The sequence below is a fragment of the Python bivittatus genome, unplaced genomic scaffold (assembly GCF_059951505.1).
Source record: "Python bivittatus isolate LINGU-HERP-01145 unplaced genomic scaffold, Pbiv_v1 ctg000020_np1212, whole genome shotgun sequence".
NCBI lineage: Eukaryota > Metazoa > Chordata > Lepidosauria > Squamata > Pythonidae > Python > Python bivittatus.
Genome location: NW_028277030.1, coordinates 120,995,322 through 121,009,972, shown reverse-complemented (window position 1 = coordinate 121,009,972; position 14,651 = coordinate 120,995,322). Strand labels below are relative to the sequence as shown.

The 14,651-nt window shown below is 36.6% G+C and overlaps 1 protein-coding gene across 6 annotated transcripts in view; it reads left to right on the top strand.

Moving 5' to 3' along the window:
* KLHDC3 (kelch domain containing 3) overlaps nucleotides 1-14,651 on the top strand; it is a 68,147-nt gene that overhangs the window by 21,602 nt on the left and 31,894 nt on the right. For all 6 annotated transcript variants that reach the window (XM_007438771.4, XM_025173539.2, XM_088148234.1 and 3 more), the window contains exons 2-3: nucleotides 3,889-4,143; nucleotides 8,823-8,999. In XM_007438771.4, the coding sequence (XP_007438833.1) occupies nucleotides 3,990-4,143; nucleotides 8,823-8,999 (331 nt within the window). In that variant the 5' untranslated portion in view covers nucleotides 3,889-3,989. The remainder of the gene's footprint in view (nucleotides 1-3,888; nucleotides 4,144-8,822; nucleotides 9,000-14,651) is intronic.

Below are 14,651 nucleotides of genomic sequence, written 5' to 3'. Positions count from 1 at the left end.
ACTAGCTGCATTTTTCAACTATTCTGAAGGAGAAGAGAATGGTTTAGGGAAGAGGAAGGAGACCTTTCTATAACCACTGAAAAGAAAAAGATAGTAACTGCCCCATCTAAGGTTGAGGGGAAGAGTTCTGGAATGGGAGGAACTTCTTATGAAGAAGTACAACTAATGGACCTCCCCCCCCCCCAGCTTCCTGCTGTCATAATAAAGAAGATACAGAAGGACTTCAGAGAAAATTCCCTTTGACTGCTGCTGGAGAAAAAATAGAAATTCCTCTCACTTTTCCAGGGAGGAAGAAACCTCACCAACTTTGGACAGAGGAAAAAAATGGAAATGTATCTCCTTCCTGATAATTCCAAGACAATAGGAAGGAGTGGTAGAGAAGTTTGAAGGTGGGAGGTTTTGTCAATTCCAGCTGACAAAGAAATGAAAAGGGGGGGGGGCACAGTGCCTTCCAGTCTTAGAAGGAGGGGGAGATGCACCTGGGACCTACAGATCCAATTGAAGAGGGGAAGGAGAAATGAGAGAGATGGGTAGTAGAAGGGCTAATGCTGATGAGACATGAAATAGTATTACTGAGATCAGATAGAACTGTTGTATACACATGGAGTAGGTGCATTAGAATCTCAAGGCTGAGAAAAGCAAATGTCTGCTGACTTGAAAGGATGGGGAAACGGCTTAAGATGACTTACCTAACTATATAAGTCCTTGGCAATTGTATTGTAATTAGTTCCTGAATATGAGGTTTGAGTTTCTGAAAGAGTAGAAATTTATGGCTGTGCCTGGTCTGAAATCTGGCAGTTCACTTGTACACATGTACTATACATACCTATCAACTCAAAGTTTAGCTGGCTAAGCTAGATTTGAGTTCCAGAAGAATCAAGGTAGGAAGCCCAACATGCATAGTACTTCATTCTGTGTGATTGCTCCAAGTACTACGTTCCCACTTTTAAAACTTCCAACTAGTATTCTTCTCATGTTTACTGGTACTTATCCACTTGAATGCTATTGCTTCATCCAGTTCACATGGGTATCATCTCTTCTTTTGAAAATCATCCTTTACTGAGTCTTAGAAATTTCTCTTCCAATATTCTTTCACATCTTGCATAGGCTGAAATGTTCAGATCAAATCCTTCTGCCTGCATGGCCTGCTTTGAATGGATCTCATGTATTCCATCTTTCATACATGTCCATCCACACTGTCATAAATACATGGCACATGGTTGTGTGTGCATATACATATGTATATGTATGTAAAAATCAAAGAGCTACAAATCACATTATGTGATAAGTATATTGCAAAACTAGTAGCAATGTAGACAAGCATTTATATGCTAATGATCAGAATATAGTAAATGATGAACTTCAACTCTTAGTACAGGAAGGTAAACATGATTTAATAGATATAAAAGAGACCTTTTAGAATGAGACTGTTATAGTATCTATATCTATATATCTATAAATCTCTCTAATGCGTAAACTCTGTATAATATATATAGCATTCTATAATAGTTGAAGGATGCTGTTTGTTTAAAAGGAATAAAAATAGTAGAAAGAAAAATCACTTGCACTGTTTGTGAATGATACTGCAGAGAATATCTGAGTTAAAATAAATGGAGGAACATGTAAAAGCTGTATATGTTGATGTCTAACTATTGCTTGCCCAGCCAAAGAGAACATATGGATGATACCTTCCAAAATTAACTAGTAGATATTTCAAAAAGGGATAGTGTACTAGTGATAGCAAACTTTACCCCAAAATCTATTGGGGGACAGATTTGTCCAAGTTTGGTCTTCCAGGAAATTCCTAACTTGTCTTGTTGAAAACTTTCTCATTCAGAGGATGGAAAATGAAGATCAGCTATCAAAAGGAAGGGTGTAGTAGAAAAAGTGAAAGAAAACAGAACTTTGGGGAAAGTGACCATTTAATACTGGGGAGCTTTCCATAAGAGAAACTAAACCTGAATGTAATCATATATATAACTTGGACTTCAAAAAAGTAGATTTTACTAATCTCAGTAATGATCCATGGGAGAAGAAACTCATGGGAAATGGAATTCAAGATTGTGGGAATTCCTAAAACAGGAGATACTAAAAGCATAATTGGAAATAATTCAGATTAAGAAGAAAATAGAAAAATAAGACATTCTGGCTGCATAAAAACCCTAGTATAAATCTGAAAATAAAAAAGGAGATATATAATAAGTGGAAAGAGCTATAGTCATCAAGGAGGAATATATATAGGAGGTTTGAATGTATAGAAGCTAAGGTTATTGAAGGATGTTAGCAACAAAAAAGTCTTTGGATACATTCAGAAGGAAGAATATACCAATACACCAGCTGGTCAGGGAAGTTGAGAAAAGGGTATCAGATACTAAACCAAAAGCAGAAATAACCCTAATTTGGCCTATTCTTCTTTAAGAAAAGAATATTGACCAGGCAACTGTAAAGTGTAGGATTCAAGCATGAACTGGATAGAAACCTAGTCAGAGAATATCAACTGATTTTGTATGAGTTTAAATCTCTAGGGCCAGGTAAGCCTTAATTTACTGTAGGAATTAGCTGATGATCTAGAGTCTAGATTATTATAATCTTTAAGAATGGGTAATCAGAAGACAGAAAATGTTGCCCCTACATTTAAAAAAGTGGGAGAGAAACATTCAGGGAGTTACAATCTGGGAATTCAGAAGATAGTAAATAGCCATCTATATTAGTAACCGTTGATTTTTAAAAATATTTATTTATTTATTTATTTATTTCAAGATTTAAAAGGCTGTTCAACTCAGACCATGTAATTCTGGGTGGTGTACAACATAAACATACAATAAATCAAAGAAAAGAAGAAAATCTGTCTAGCAACAAACAAACAATGTATAAATATAAAATCTGAAATGTAAAATGGCAACCGAGCACACAACAAAACAAAATTGGTAACCTTATATGACCTGGATTGATTACAACAAAGTATTTGACTCATACCTCATAGATTAATTTTGAAATGTTTAGGAATTTTTGTAATGAATAAGAAAATTATAGTTTTAAAGTAATGCAGTGAAAAAAAATGGGAAACAATAACGATGAACAGCATAGAAGAACTTGAAGCAAAATCAGAAGAAGAGTCTTTCCTCCATTGCTTTTATATGCAGCTGTGATTCCATTGATAATAATTTTGAACAAATTCCATCAGATTACGAATTATCCAAGCAGGGGACAAAAGTCTCATTTGCCCTAAATGGATAATTTGAAACTATATGCAGATTATCTAGAGAAATACAATTGCTGTTAAATACACTTTGAATCTTTTTTATTTTATTGTTTTTAATTAATAACATATGCACCCAATTATTATTTATAAACTTTTCCCTTAACTAATGCTATTATTAATATGTTGTATGAAAAAATCAAATATGAGGAAGATACTAGGAATTTCTAAATTGCTAATAAACAGTGAAACCTTTTTCTCTGTTGTGGTTATAATAACATATTGCAAATTTTCTGATTGACTATGCAGCCTTGATTGATTGATTGATTGATTATGTACCATCAAGTCAGTGTTGATTATGTACCATCAAGTCAGCAACTACATAGATAGATTTTTTCCATGTCAATTAGTCTGCTGCCATGGTGTCAGGGGGCGGGGTATGACACATGCATCTTGATGTACATACTTAATCATGTGTGATTATGGTATTGTATGTGTGTCATTATTTTGGTGTCATTACAATTTGCAGTATATGCTGCCGCCTTGTAGTCTTAACTGTTTTTTTACTGACCTTATTACTAATGAAAGAAACATATAATGTTCAAAGCAGTTATTTAAAATCTTACTTGGTGTGACAAGTGCTGTAACAGATTCAGACTGAATTTTAACATTCTGTTCTTTATCTGCAGATTTATGTGGCTATGAGCTAATATGACTGGATAGCCTTATTGGCACAAAAATCTAATGCCCCCGCCGATAGCTTGGAGGGACTGAGCACTCACAAAAGGGAATGTTACGGTGGACAGTTCATTTAGAAGGTGGGCCCCGAAGAGTAAACCACGCTGCTGTGGCTGTTGGACATAAAGTATACTCTTTTGGTGGCTACTGTTCGGGTGAAGATTATGAGACTCTACGACAGATTGATGTTCATGTATTTAATGCAGGTAAGTTTATGAATGTTAAGGTTCCAAGAAACAGGACATAATGTTTTATTTTTTAAAAATCAAATATATATTTCTGTGTTTATTGAAATTTAACTAATATTAGTTTAGTATATTAACATTTCAGTTAGTCATCAAACATAGATAAGGTTACTGAGAATTTAAAAATATTCAATTATGGGGGTGAGGCAAAGGAATTTCTCATATTAAATTTTTACAATATTCCTTTTTGGTAAAATTATACCTTTGAGGGAACTTTTCACCTGTTTCAACAAAGAATGTGTGAAATGCTCCTTAAAATACCATGTTTTGGAGGTGTCAGGTTAATAGTATATTGCAGGAGATTTCAAGCTGCCCGCTTATTGACTCTTAATACTTTATGAACACTGGATAAAATGGAAGTTATCAATTTACTTGTTCTTTATTTGCTATTGTGAATTGTGTAATAAATCAGCTAATATCGCAAGAAAGTCAAAGCTCTTCTTATTGTTTATTTAATAAGATATCTTAGATAACTTCATAAGAGAATCCTGTAGAGTTTCCACATTATCTGAGAGTGCCAGTACACTGCATATACCTCCTAGTTGGTAGAATGCCAGCAACAATATATTAGTTTGGAAGATAATCTGTAGATTGGAGATTAGTTTGCATAGAATAGTGAGCATGTCTGTGGTAAAATTGGGCTTGGTCACACTTATGGCATACTGGCCAAAAATGTATGAAAACTGACTGATACCACAGAAAATGCTGCATGTGGCATGGGTACAACTAAGGATAGTAACTTACTCCACGCTTTCTCTACTTTACTGTAAAGCATTATGTGAAAGTCTCTGTTGACCTTATGCCAGCAAAAGTCTTGAAATGGAAGAAGAGTAAATGAGTAAATGGCAAAGAGCATGAATTAACAGTGAAAGACAGACAAGCAGATACATTGTGTGTCTGTGAAACTAAGAGAAAGGGGAGAATGCTGGAAGGAATGTTAGAGATCTGTATGAAAATGATAGTGTTATGTCAAAAAGTAGAATTGAAATGAATGCTCTAAATGTTAGCGTCTGAGAAAAAACGATTAAAAGGAAGTAATAAATGCTGTAAGATTGTTGAAAAATGGCAAGACTGCAGATGTAGACTGAGAAGTTAAAATATAGATGTATTTTGTTTCTGGAGTAGCTGTTTAATGTCTGTGACAACTGCACCTACTGTATCTCTGACAGTTTGAAGAGAGCTGTTATTGTTGCTGGATACACAAAGAAACTTAGGAAAAGTGAATGTAAAAATGGAGAGGAATTCATTTGTTTAGTGTGCTTGGGAAAGTTAGGGAGCAGGTCCATGACTTGTAGGTCTTCCTGGACTCAAAGCTACTGCTAGATGGCAAGTAGAGTTCATGGCCAGGTGAATCTTTGCTCAGCTTCAGATGGTGTGCCAGTTACAGCCATACCTATAGCAGGAAGCACTCACAACAGTAAGTCACAGTTTCCTCACTACCCAGTTGGACTGCTGCAGCATGCTGTACATGGAGTTCTACTTGTTAACTGGCACTACATGTGCTTCACTTCCTGAAATAGTTGCCAGTGTGTTTCCAGGTGCAATTTAAATTCTGTTTTTTATCTTTAAAGACCCATATGGCTTGACATTGAAGCATTTGCAGGCTTGCCCCCTAGAATTGACCCATCTGGTATATACATCCCAAGAAAAATTGCTTGAAATCCCTCACTTTCAAGCAGTTCAGGGGACTAAGGCTAGGAGGAGATATTTCTGTCATAGTCCCCATGTTATGGAAAGCCTTGCCCTAGAAATTTAACTTGCCCTGAAGCAGCCTTCCAGAATTAATTGGGGAGCTCTTCCAGAGTATTTTCTAAATTTAATTATTTTAAATTAGGTAAGATGACACCATGTTGTGATTTTTTTTCTTCATATTGCTTCTTTTTTATTTGCATGTTGGCATGATTTTGATTGTTTTTTTAAAATTTATCCTTGTACCAGACTTCATACTTTCTACTGCAGACAGTCTCTATGCTTCTGTATACTTCTGAAAGTCTCACAATAATGGTAGTATAAAATTGAACAAATGTTAAGTAAGTGAATAAAACATTTGTGAGAATAAATGGAATATTTAAAGAATGGTACAGCATTGGTCAGGGAGTACAAGAAGAATATGTGATAGCCCCTTGGTTGTTTAATGTGTTTATGGAGAATTAAGGAAACTTTGTGAAGACCAGAGGTATATGAGTTGGAGATGTAAATATGCATGTGCTTTTATAGGGAGATGACATTGAATGACTGAGAACTCAAATGATTTCCAACAAATGTTTAATACATTGTATGATGCAGTGAGGAGTATGGTTCTGGAAATTATTGTATCAAAGATCAAGGTAGTTGTATTTGACAGGGTAAGTGAAGTGAATGACTACAAATTAGACACACATAAAAAATAGCAAATAGATTAATTTGCTTATCCTGATACAATGAGAAAGATGGGAAAATGGAGGAAGAAATTTGAAGACATGTAAATTTTGGTAGAAAGGAAGTGGGTTGTACATGGTCTGTTGCAACAAACAAATGTTTGCCAAATGAAACAAAAATAGCCATGTAAAAGGGTCCTCTGCCCACTTTGTTATATGAAAGTCAGAGTTGGGTATGTCAGGAGAAACAAAAGTAAGCTGAATGCAGTGGGAATGGGGTGTTTAAGAAATGTATGTGGTAAAAATAAAGAATGAAAGGGTGTTGAATGAATGTGGATTGAATACAAACATGAGTGAGCAGTATGAAATAAATAACATGGATGTGGTTTGGTCATACAGAGAGAATTAATGAAATTGAAATTGCAAAACAAATAAGAAATAATGAATGAGCTGTGAGGAAGGGAAAGACCAAGAAAATCATGGTTTGATAGAGTTGATGAGATTCTCAAAAGGAGAGGTAAGGATTTTAAGTAAGGATGGTTTTCAAGGATAGAAAGATATAGAGGGGGTGTAGTGAATGGTATTGGTATAATCTACTTACACCTATGTTTTCTTTTTCTTATGTCATGCCTTTAATTTTTTGGCTTACTATTTGTTACTTTTCTGCACTCTGCATAATGTTGCTTATCCCAAAAGGGAATAGCATAATGGGTATGTAAGTATGTATAACTATATATTTCATACTTAATGTTAAATTTAGATTACATGGACACTTCTTTTATTCTGTTCTTAAATTATTACAGTAGATACCATATGAAAATAATAAGACAGTTTGACATCCTCCAGACTAATATTTTATTCTACAGCAGTTATGTGATACCATGTGAACCAATATATCTCTAGATCAGCTATCTTTTGTCTTTTGGCACTTGTATTTCCTTGGGATTAATTTGAAGGAGAGTACATTGGTTAACTACTTAGGCAAATAGTGGTTGGGGGGAAAGGCAAAAGTATATGGAGCTGCTATTCCCTCTCTTTCTAATATCTCCCTTTTTCTCTTTTACTGAAACCCTTTTTTGTCTTTCCCCATGCTCTCATCAAATCATTAGTGTCAGAGAATAATCTTGCAGCAGAGTTCTTGGTGCTCTCTGAGCTTGGTTATTTGCTTGCAGACATTTCATTATCCAACTAGGTAACATCATCAGTGCACTGATGAAATGTCTGCAAGCAAACAACCAAGCTCCAAGAACTCCAGAGTTCAACCTTGAGTTACAGTATTCTCTTCTATTGGAATAATATTGCAATTAATTAAAATTAATTCTTAAATTGCAATTCCTACTCTAGATGAACAGGGATTCTTTAACTTGGGGGAAAAAAGGCAATTGGGTAAGGCCATGACACAGTGATATGCATGGCATGGAGAAAGTGGATAGGAGAAGTTTTTCTTCCTTTTTCAAAATACTGGGACATAATTGGAATGAAATTTAAAACAAACAAAAAAGAAGTGCTTCTTCATTCACTCTATAATTAATCTGTGGAATTCATTATCATAAGACACTAACTTGGATGGCTTTATAGGAGGGTTGGATAAATTCATGGAGGGCAAGTCTTTCAAGGGCTATTGTCCTTGAAAACTCAATGGTATATCTGGGTTAGGAGCAGCATGCCTATAAATACCAGTTGCAAGAGAGGAGGGGGGTTTGTCTCCATGTCCTCCTTGCAAGCCTCCCAGAGGCATCTGCTTGGCTGCTGTGAGGAATAAAATGCCAGGCTAAGATGGGCCTTGGCATAAACCAGCAGGGCTGCTCTTATATGAATATTTTCTGTGTTAGCTGAAACTCAGTAATAGACTTACCACTTTTTTATATTTTTCTTCTATTTCTCCCTTTTTATTCCACATATTATTCTCATTTGGTCATTTACTGCCCATATACCAATAAGTTTATGTAGGAATATTGGATTTCTTCTGTGATTTGTACATCCAAGCAACTGACTTGTCCATTAATTTCTCCTTAACCTACCAGTTGGTGTAGTGGTTAAGGTGTAGGTTTTAGATGAGGGAGACCCAAGTTCTAATCCATCCTCAACCACAAATGCTCACTGGGTGACTTTGGGCCAGTCACTCTTTAGTCAACTTCATAGGTTTGTTGTGGGGAAAAAATAGAAGGAAGGAGTGCGATGTATGCTGTCTTGAGTTCTTAAATAAAAAACAGGATATAAGTCAAATAAACATGACAACCTGAGGCTTGTAGACAAGTAACTTTCTGGGCTTTTTTCTGATAGTCTCTCTACGCTGGACCAAGCTACCACCAGTGTGGACAAACAGCAGGGACCATGTGAGAGAAGTTCCTTACATGAGATACGGGCATTCTGCGGTGCTGATTGATGACACTATCTACATCTGGGGAGGCCGCAATGATACTGAGGGAGCCTGCAATGTATTATATGCCTTTGACGTCAGTAAGTGATGTTGTCCTGCTTCCATAACTTTCACTATCACATGCTTATAAATGTGAATGGGCAGGGAGGACAAACTTTTTATGCCACTTATCTCTTATTGGTGTGATCTTGGTGGAGTAATGATAGCACATAGTTGCAGTTATAATATCAAAGTGAATAAGTAGAGTGTGAAAACTGTAAATGAAAAATAATTGTTAATAATTACATTTATTTATGCTTTTAAATTTTAATTATATACTTTTAAATATTAATATTTTCACATGTAAGCTTTCCTAAATTATGTACCTAAGATCATAGAATCATAGGTTTGGAAGGGACCTTGGAGGTCTTCTAGTCCAACCCTCTGCCCCAAGCAGGAGTCCTCATACCATCTCAGACAAAATGGTTGTGCAATCTTTTCTTGAAAATTTCCAGCAATGGAGCACCCACAACTCCAGGAGGCAAGCTGTTCCACTGCTTAATAGTTCTCACTGTCATGAATTCCTTCTTATTTCCAGGTTGGATCTCCCTCTGACGAGCTTCCACCCATTGCTTCTTGTCCTATCCTCGGGTGCTATGGAGAATAAATCGAAACCCTCTTCCCTGTGGCAGCCCTTCAAGTATTGGAAGACTGCTATCATGGCTCCCCTAAGTCTTCTCTTTGTTAAGCTAAACATACCTAATTCCTTTAGCTGTTCTTCATAGGATTTAGCCTCCAGACCCCTTATCATCTTTGTTGCTTTTCTCTGCACTCTTTCTAGGGTCTCAGCATCTTTTTTGTATTGTGGTGACCAGAACTGGACACAGTATTCCAAATGTGGCCTCACCAGTGTGGTGTAGAATGGTTCCCTTGATCTTGATACTTCCCTTGATCTTGATACTATCCCTCTGTTGATGCAGCTGAGGACTGCATTGTCTTTTTTGGCAATTGCAGCACACCGCTGACTCATATTTAAGGGGTGGTCCACCAGGACACCTAGGTCCTTCTTATAGGCACTACTGTTGAGCCAGGTGCTGCCTGTCCTGTACCTGTGCATCTAGTTTTTCCTGCTTAAGTGCAGGACCTCACTTTTCTCTCCACTAAACTGCATCTTGTTGGATGGGGCCCAATGCTCCTTCTGAATCTTGAATCTGTCTTCCAAAGTGTTAGCAATTCCCTCCAGCTCTGTGTCATCCACAAATTTGATGAACACCCCTTCAGTCCCCTTATCTATGTCATTTATGAAGGTGTTGAAGAGCACTGGGCCCAAGACAGAACCTTGAGGCACCCCACTGCATACTTCCGTCCACGTAGATGTAGTTCCATTAAGGACCACACGCTGAGTGCAGTTGGTCAGCCAAGTGCAAATCCATCTGGTAGTGGTACTGTCTATCCCACATTGTTCCATCTTGCCAAGAAGTAGGCTATGGTCTACTTTATCAAATGCCTTATTAAAATCTAAGTATATTATATCCACAGCATTTCCTTGGTCCACTAATTTAGTCACTTTATCAAAGAAGGCAATAAGATTTGTTTGGCATGACCTGTTCTTAACAAACCCATGCTGGCTTCTAGTAATCACCTTGTTCATTTCTAGGTGCTCACAAACCCACTGCTTGATTACCTTTTCCAGGATTTTCCCAGGTATTGATGTCAAGCTGATTGGTCTGTAGTTTCTTGGATTTGCTTTTTTCCCCTTTTTAAAGATTAGAACCACATCAGTTCTTTTCCAGTCCTCTGGCAGTTCCCCTGTGCTCCAGGAGCTCTCAAAGATTTCATTCAGTGGTTCTGAGATCACATTTGCCAGCTCCTTCAGTACCGTGGGGTGTAAACCATCCAGTCCAGGAGAATTTGTTCAGATGAGTTAGGTGTTCTCTAACCGATTCCTTATCTATTTTGACCTGCATTCCTCTTCTATCTCCCACAGTGCTGATTTTGACAGGTTGGACTATTTTTTCCTTTTGTGTAAAGATAGATGCAAAAAAGGAATTAAGCAGTTCCACCTTCTCCCTACTGCCTGTCACCTTCTTGCCATCTTCTCCCACTAGTGGACCAACCATTTCCTTGATTTCCCTCTTGCTCCTTACATATTGAAATAAACTTTTTTTGTTATTTTTGGCATTTGTTGCAAGTCTTAGCTCATTCTGAGCCTTAGCCTTCCTGAGTCTGTCCTTGCAAATTTGGGCTATTTGCTGGTATTCTGCTCTAGTTACAAGCCCCTCTTTCCACTTTTTGTCCTTTTTGTCCCTCAGCTTGACAGAGAGCTCTTTGTGCAACCACACTGGTCAGGTTCTCTTGTTTTTCTTTCTCTGTGCTATTGTTTTTGTTTGGGCCTTTATTATCTCGTTTTTCAGAGTTTCCCAACCATCCTGAACTGTTTTTCCCTCTAGGATTTCCATCCTTGGCATTTTTCCTATTCTTTCTCTTAGCTTGTTGAAGTCAGCTCTCTTAAAATCTAGAGCACTAGTCTGACTTTGCTCAGTTACCCTTGCGTGCAATATGGTGAATCCTAGTATGACATGGTCACTTTCTCCCAAAGTTCCTACAACTTCCACTCCGTCAACCACTTCACCCCTATTAGTAAGTATCAAGTCCAGTACAGCTGACCCTTTAGTTCCCTCCTCTACCTTTTGGATGATAAAGTTGTCAGCTAGGCGCATCAGGAACCTGTTTGATCTCCCACTTGCTGTAAAACTTGTTTCCCAGTTGATGTCATGGTAGTTAAAGTCCCCCATTAGTACAGTGGTATGTTTCCTGGAGACCTCAGCTAACTGATTTACAAAAAGTTCATCTATTTCCTCTGCTTGGTTGGGTGGCCTGCAGTACACACCTATAGCAATGTCATATTTCCCCTAATATTCACCCATTACATTGCATTACATTGATGTAATTGCCCCACTAATAAATTATTATTACATTTATTATTTCTAAATTTATCATACATTTAAATAAATATTTATTAAATAAATAATGTATTGGTTGGGTGTCCTGTAGTACACACCTATAGCAATGTCATTTTTCCCTAATATTCATCCATTACATTGCAATACATTGACGCATTGCCCCACTAATAAATTATTATACTTATTAATTATTTCTAAATTAATCATACATTTAAATAAATATTTATTAAATAAGTAATGTAGCTGCTTTCCATTCTATTTCCTTTCTGTTCCTATTATAAAATTATCATCATTAACTTATTGAGGCAAGTAATAATAAACATTATTCTTATTACTGAAATTACTTTTCCTTCTATTCTAAAATAAGCATCATTAGCAGTGAGGCTAATAATAATAATGATTATGATTCTCAACAGTAATGGGATAGAAACTATTTTGTGCTTAAACTCACTTGAAATCAGTGCTCTCTGTGTTTCTCTATTAACTGCAGCTCTCTTTAGCTTGGCACAGTAGAATTCTGTGCCTCCAAAATGTTAAATGTCTCTTTTTGGAAGCTCTAACAAGCTGAGCTTTCTGTGAAGACAGCAGCAAGTACACTGGATACAAATGGAGTAGCATGAGTTTGTGGAGGAAATGCACATGATGCAGTAGGCAATACATTCTTTGTATATATCAAGGGTGTGACTGCCACAATACCAAGGAAGAGGATAGAGAAAGATGAACAGATAAGATACCTAAATATGTAGTGGTGCTTAAAGGTTTGTGAACCCTTTTGAATTTTCAATATTTCTGCATAAATATGACCTAAAACACTACAACTTCTCCACCCAAGTCCTAAAACTAGATAAAGAGAACTCAGTTAAACAAATGACTCAAAACATTATACTTGTTCATTTATTTATTGAAGAAAATGATCCAAAGCTCTCTTCAATTTAAGGGATAATTAGGGTCACTTGTATAAGTTCTTTATTAATAAGTGAAGGCTGTTTTAGGACAGTAGTGCTCTAAATATGACAGACTTTGGCTCACCAGGACAATAGAGTTCTCACCATACAGATTATAGAAGCACATCATGCCTGCTCATATGAAATTTCTGAAGACTTCTGTAAAAAGTTATTGATACTAACAATATGGAAAAACTTACAAAACCATTTCTAAAGTTCTGGGGTGCCACTGATTCAGAAAACAGAAAATATTTGGGACAATTATGAATATGCTTGTCCAAGAGTGCTGTCCTCTCATAATCACTCTCTTGCCTTGGCTCAAGTCAGTGCTCGTGATTCCATCATCAGAAAAGCACTGGGTCAAAAATGGGATTCATAGGAGAACAGGAAGGTGGAAGCCATAGCCCTAAGAAGAACATTTGTGCTTACCTCAAGTTTGCCAAAAAAAGCACCTGAATGACTCTTCAGATTTCTGTAAGAATGTCCTATGCATAGATAAATCAAAAGTGGAGCTTCTGAGGTGACATGGTATTGTTTTGTCTGGGGGAAACCAAACACTGCATTCCTAATAAAAACCACATACTAATGGGCAAGCATAGAAGTAGTCATGTAATGGTTTGGGGATATTTTGCTGCCTCAGGACCTAGTCAATTTATCATCATTGAAAGGAGCATGAATTCTGCTTTGTATAGGAGAATTCTATAGGAAAACATCTATTCATCACTCAGCTGAACCTGGAGTGCAAATGGGTCATGCAGCAAGGCAGTGATCCCAAACATACAAGCAAGTGCACAACAGAACAGATGGAGAAGAACATGATGAACATTTTGGAATGGCCAAGTCAAAATCCAGACCTAACCCACAGAACTATTATTACAGGATCTGAAGTGAGCAGTTCATGCTGAAAATTCTCACATGTTACTGAGTTAAAGCACTTTGCAGTGGAGGAATGGGACAAAATTCCTACACAATGAAGCGGGAGACCGATCATCAAGCCTAAGAAATATTTGATTGCAGTTTTTGCAGCTAAAAGTGGTGCAGTAAGTTTCTGAATCTAAGGGGGCATTACTTTTTTCACGCAGGCACATTACATATCGGATGACTTGATGAAATAAAACAATTGTACGCTGCCCAGAGTTGCTTTGTGTGAGGTGGGCAGCTATATAAATGAGATAGATACAGATACTGTACAGATAGATATAGATATAGATATAGATATAGGCTTGCTCCAAACGTTGGTGCTATTTTTTTTTACTCAGACTCCCCTTCTGTATCAGTAAGACTCACATGAAGCGATGATAACATACAAAAAAATCAGAAAAATCCAAAATAAGGCAAATACTTATTCACAGAACTAAGGTTAAACAAATTATTTAAGCAAGGATATGTCTGGGTTTTACAAGGTAAAAAGAATCATACTGATGCTAGCAAATATATGTAAATTGTCTTAAGAAAAAAACAAGCAAATGTGTACTAAGTTGATCTTGGCAGTTGGGTATATTGTCTAATATGGGAGAAGAGAAAGCATGGAGAGATAGATACAAGTAGAATTCAGTTAGAAAATTTTGGGGTAGTCCTTTTGTAAATGACTGTGGTACTGAGTCTACTGGAGTGAGCTCTCATAACAAATTTAATAAATAATAAAAGTAGTACTGAGATTATTGTGTAGTGAATTTAAGAGTAGGCTTTTGGGGTGCAAATAGATTCAATGTTACTAGCAGTATGGAGAAGATGTAAGGATAGTGAAAGAAATATTCAGGAGTATGAGAGAGAGTGGTCACAATGAGGAAATATAATGTCAGATGCTGTATGAAGCAACATTGAATACAAGGAGTGCTAATACTTC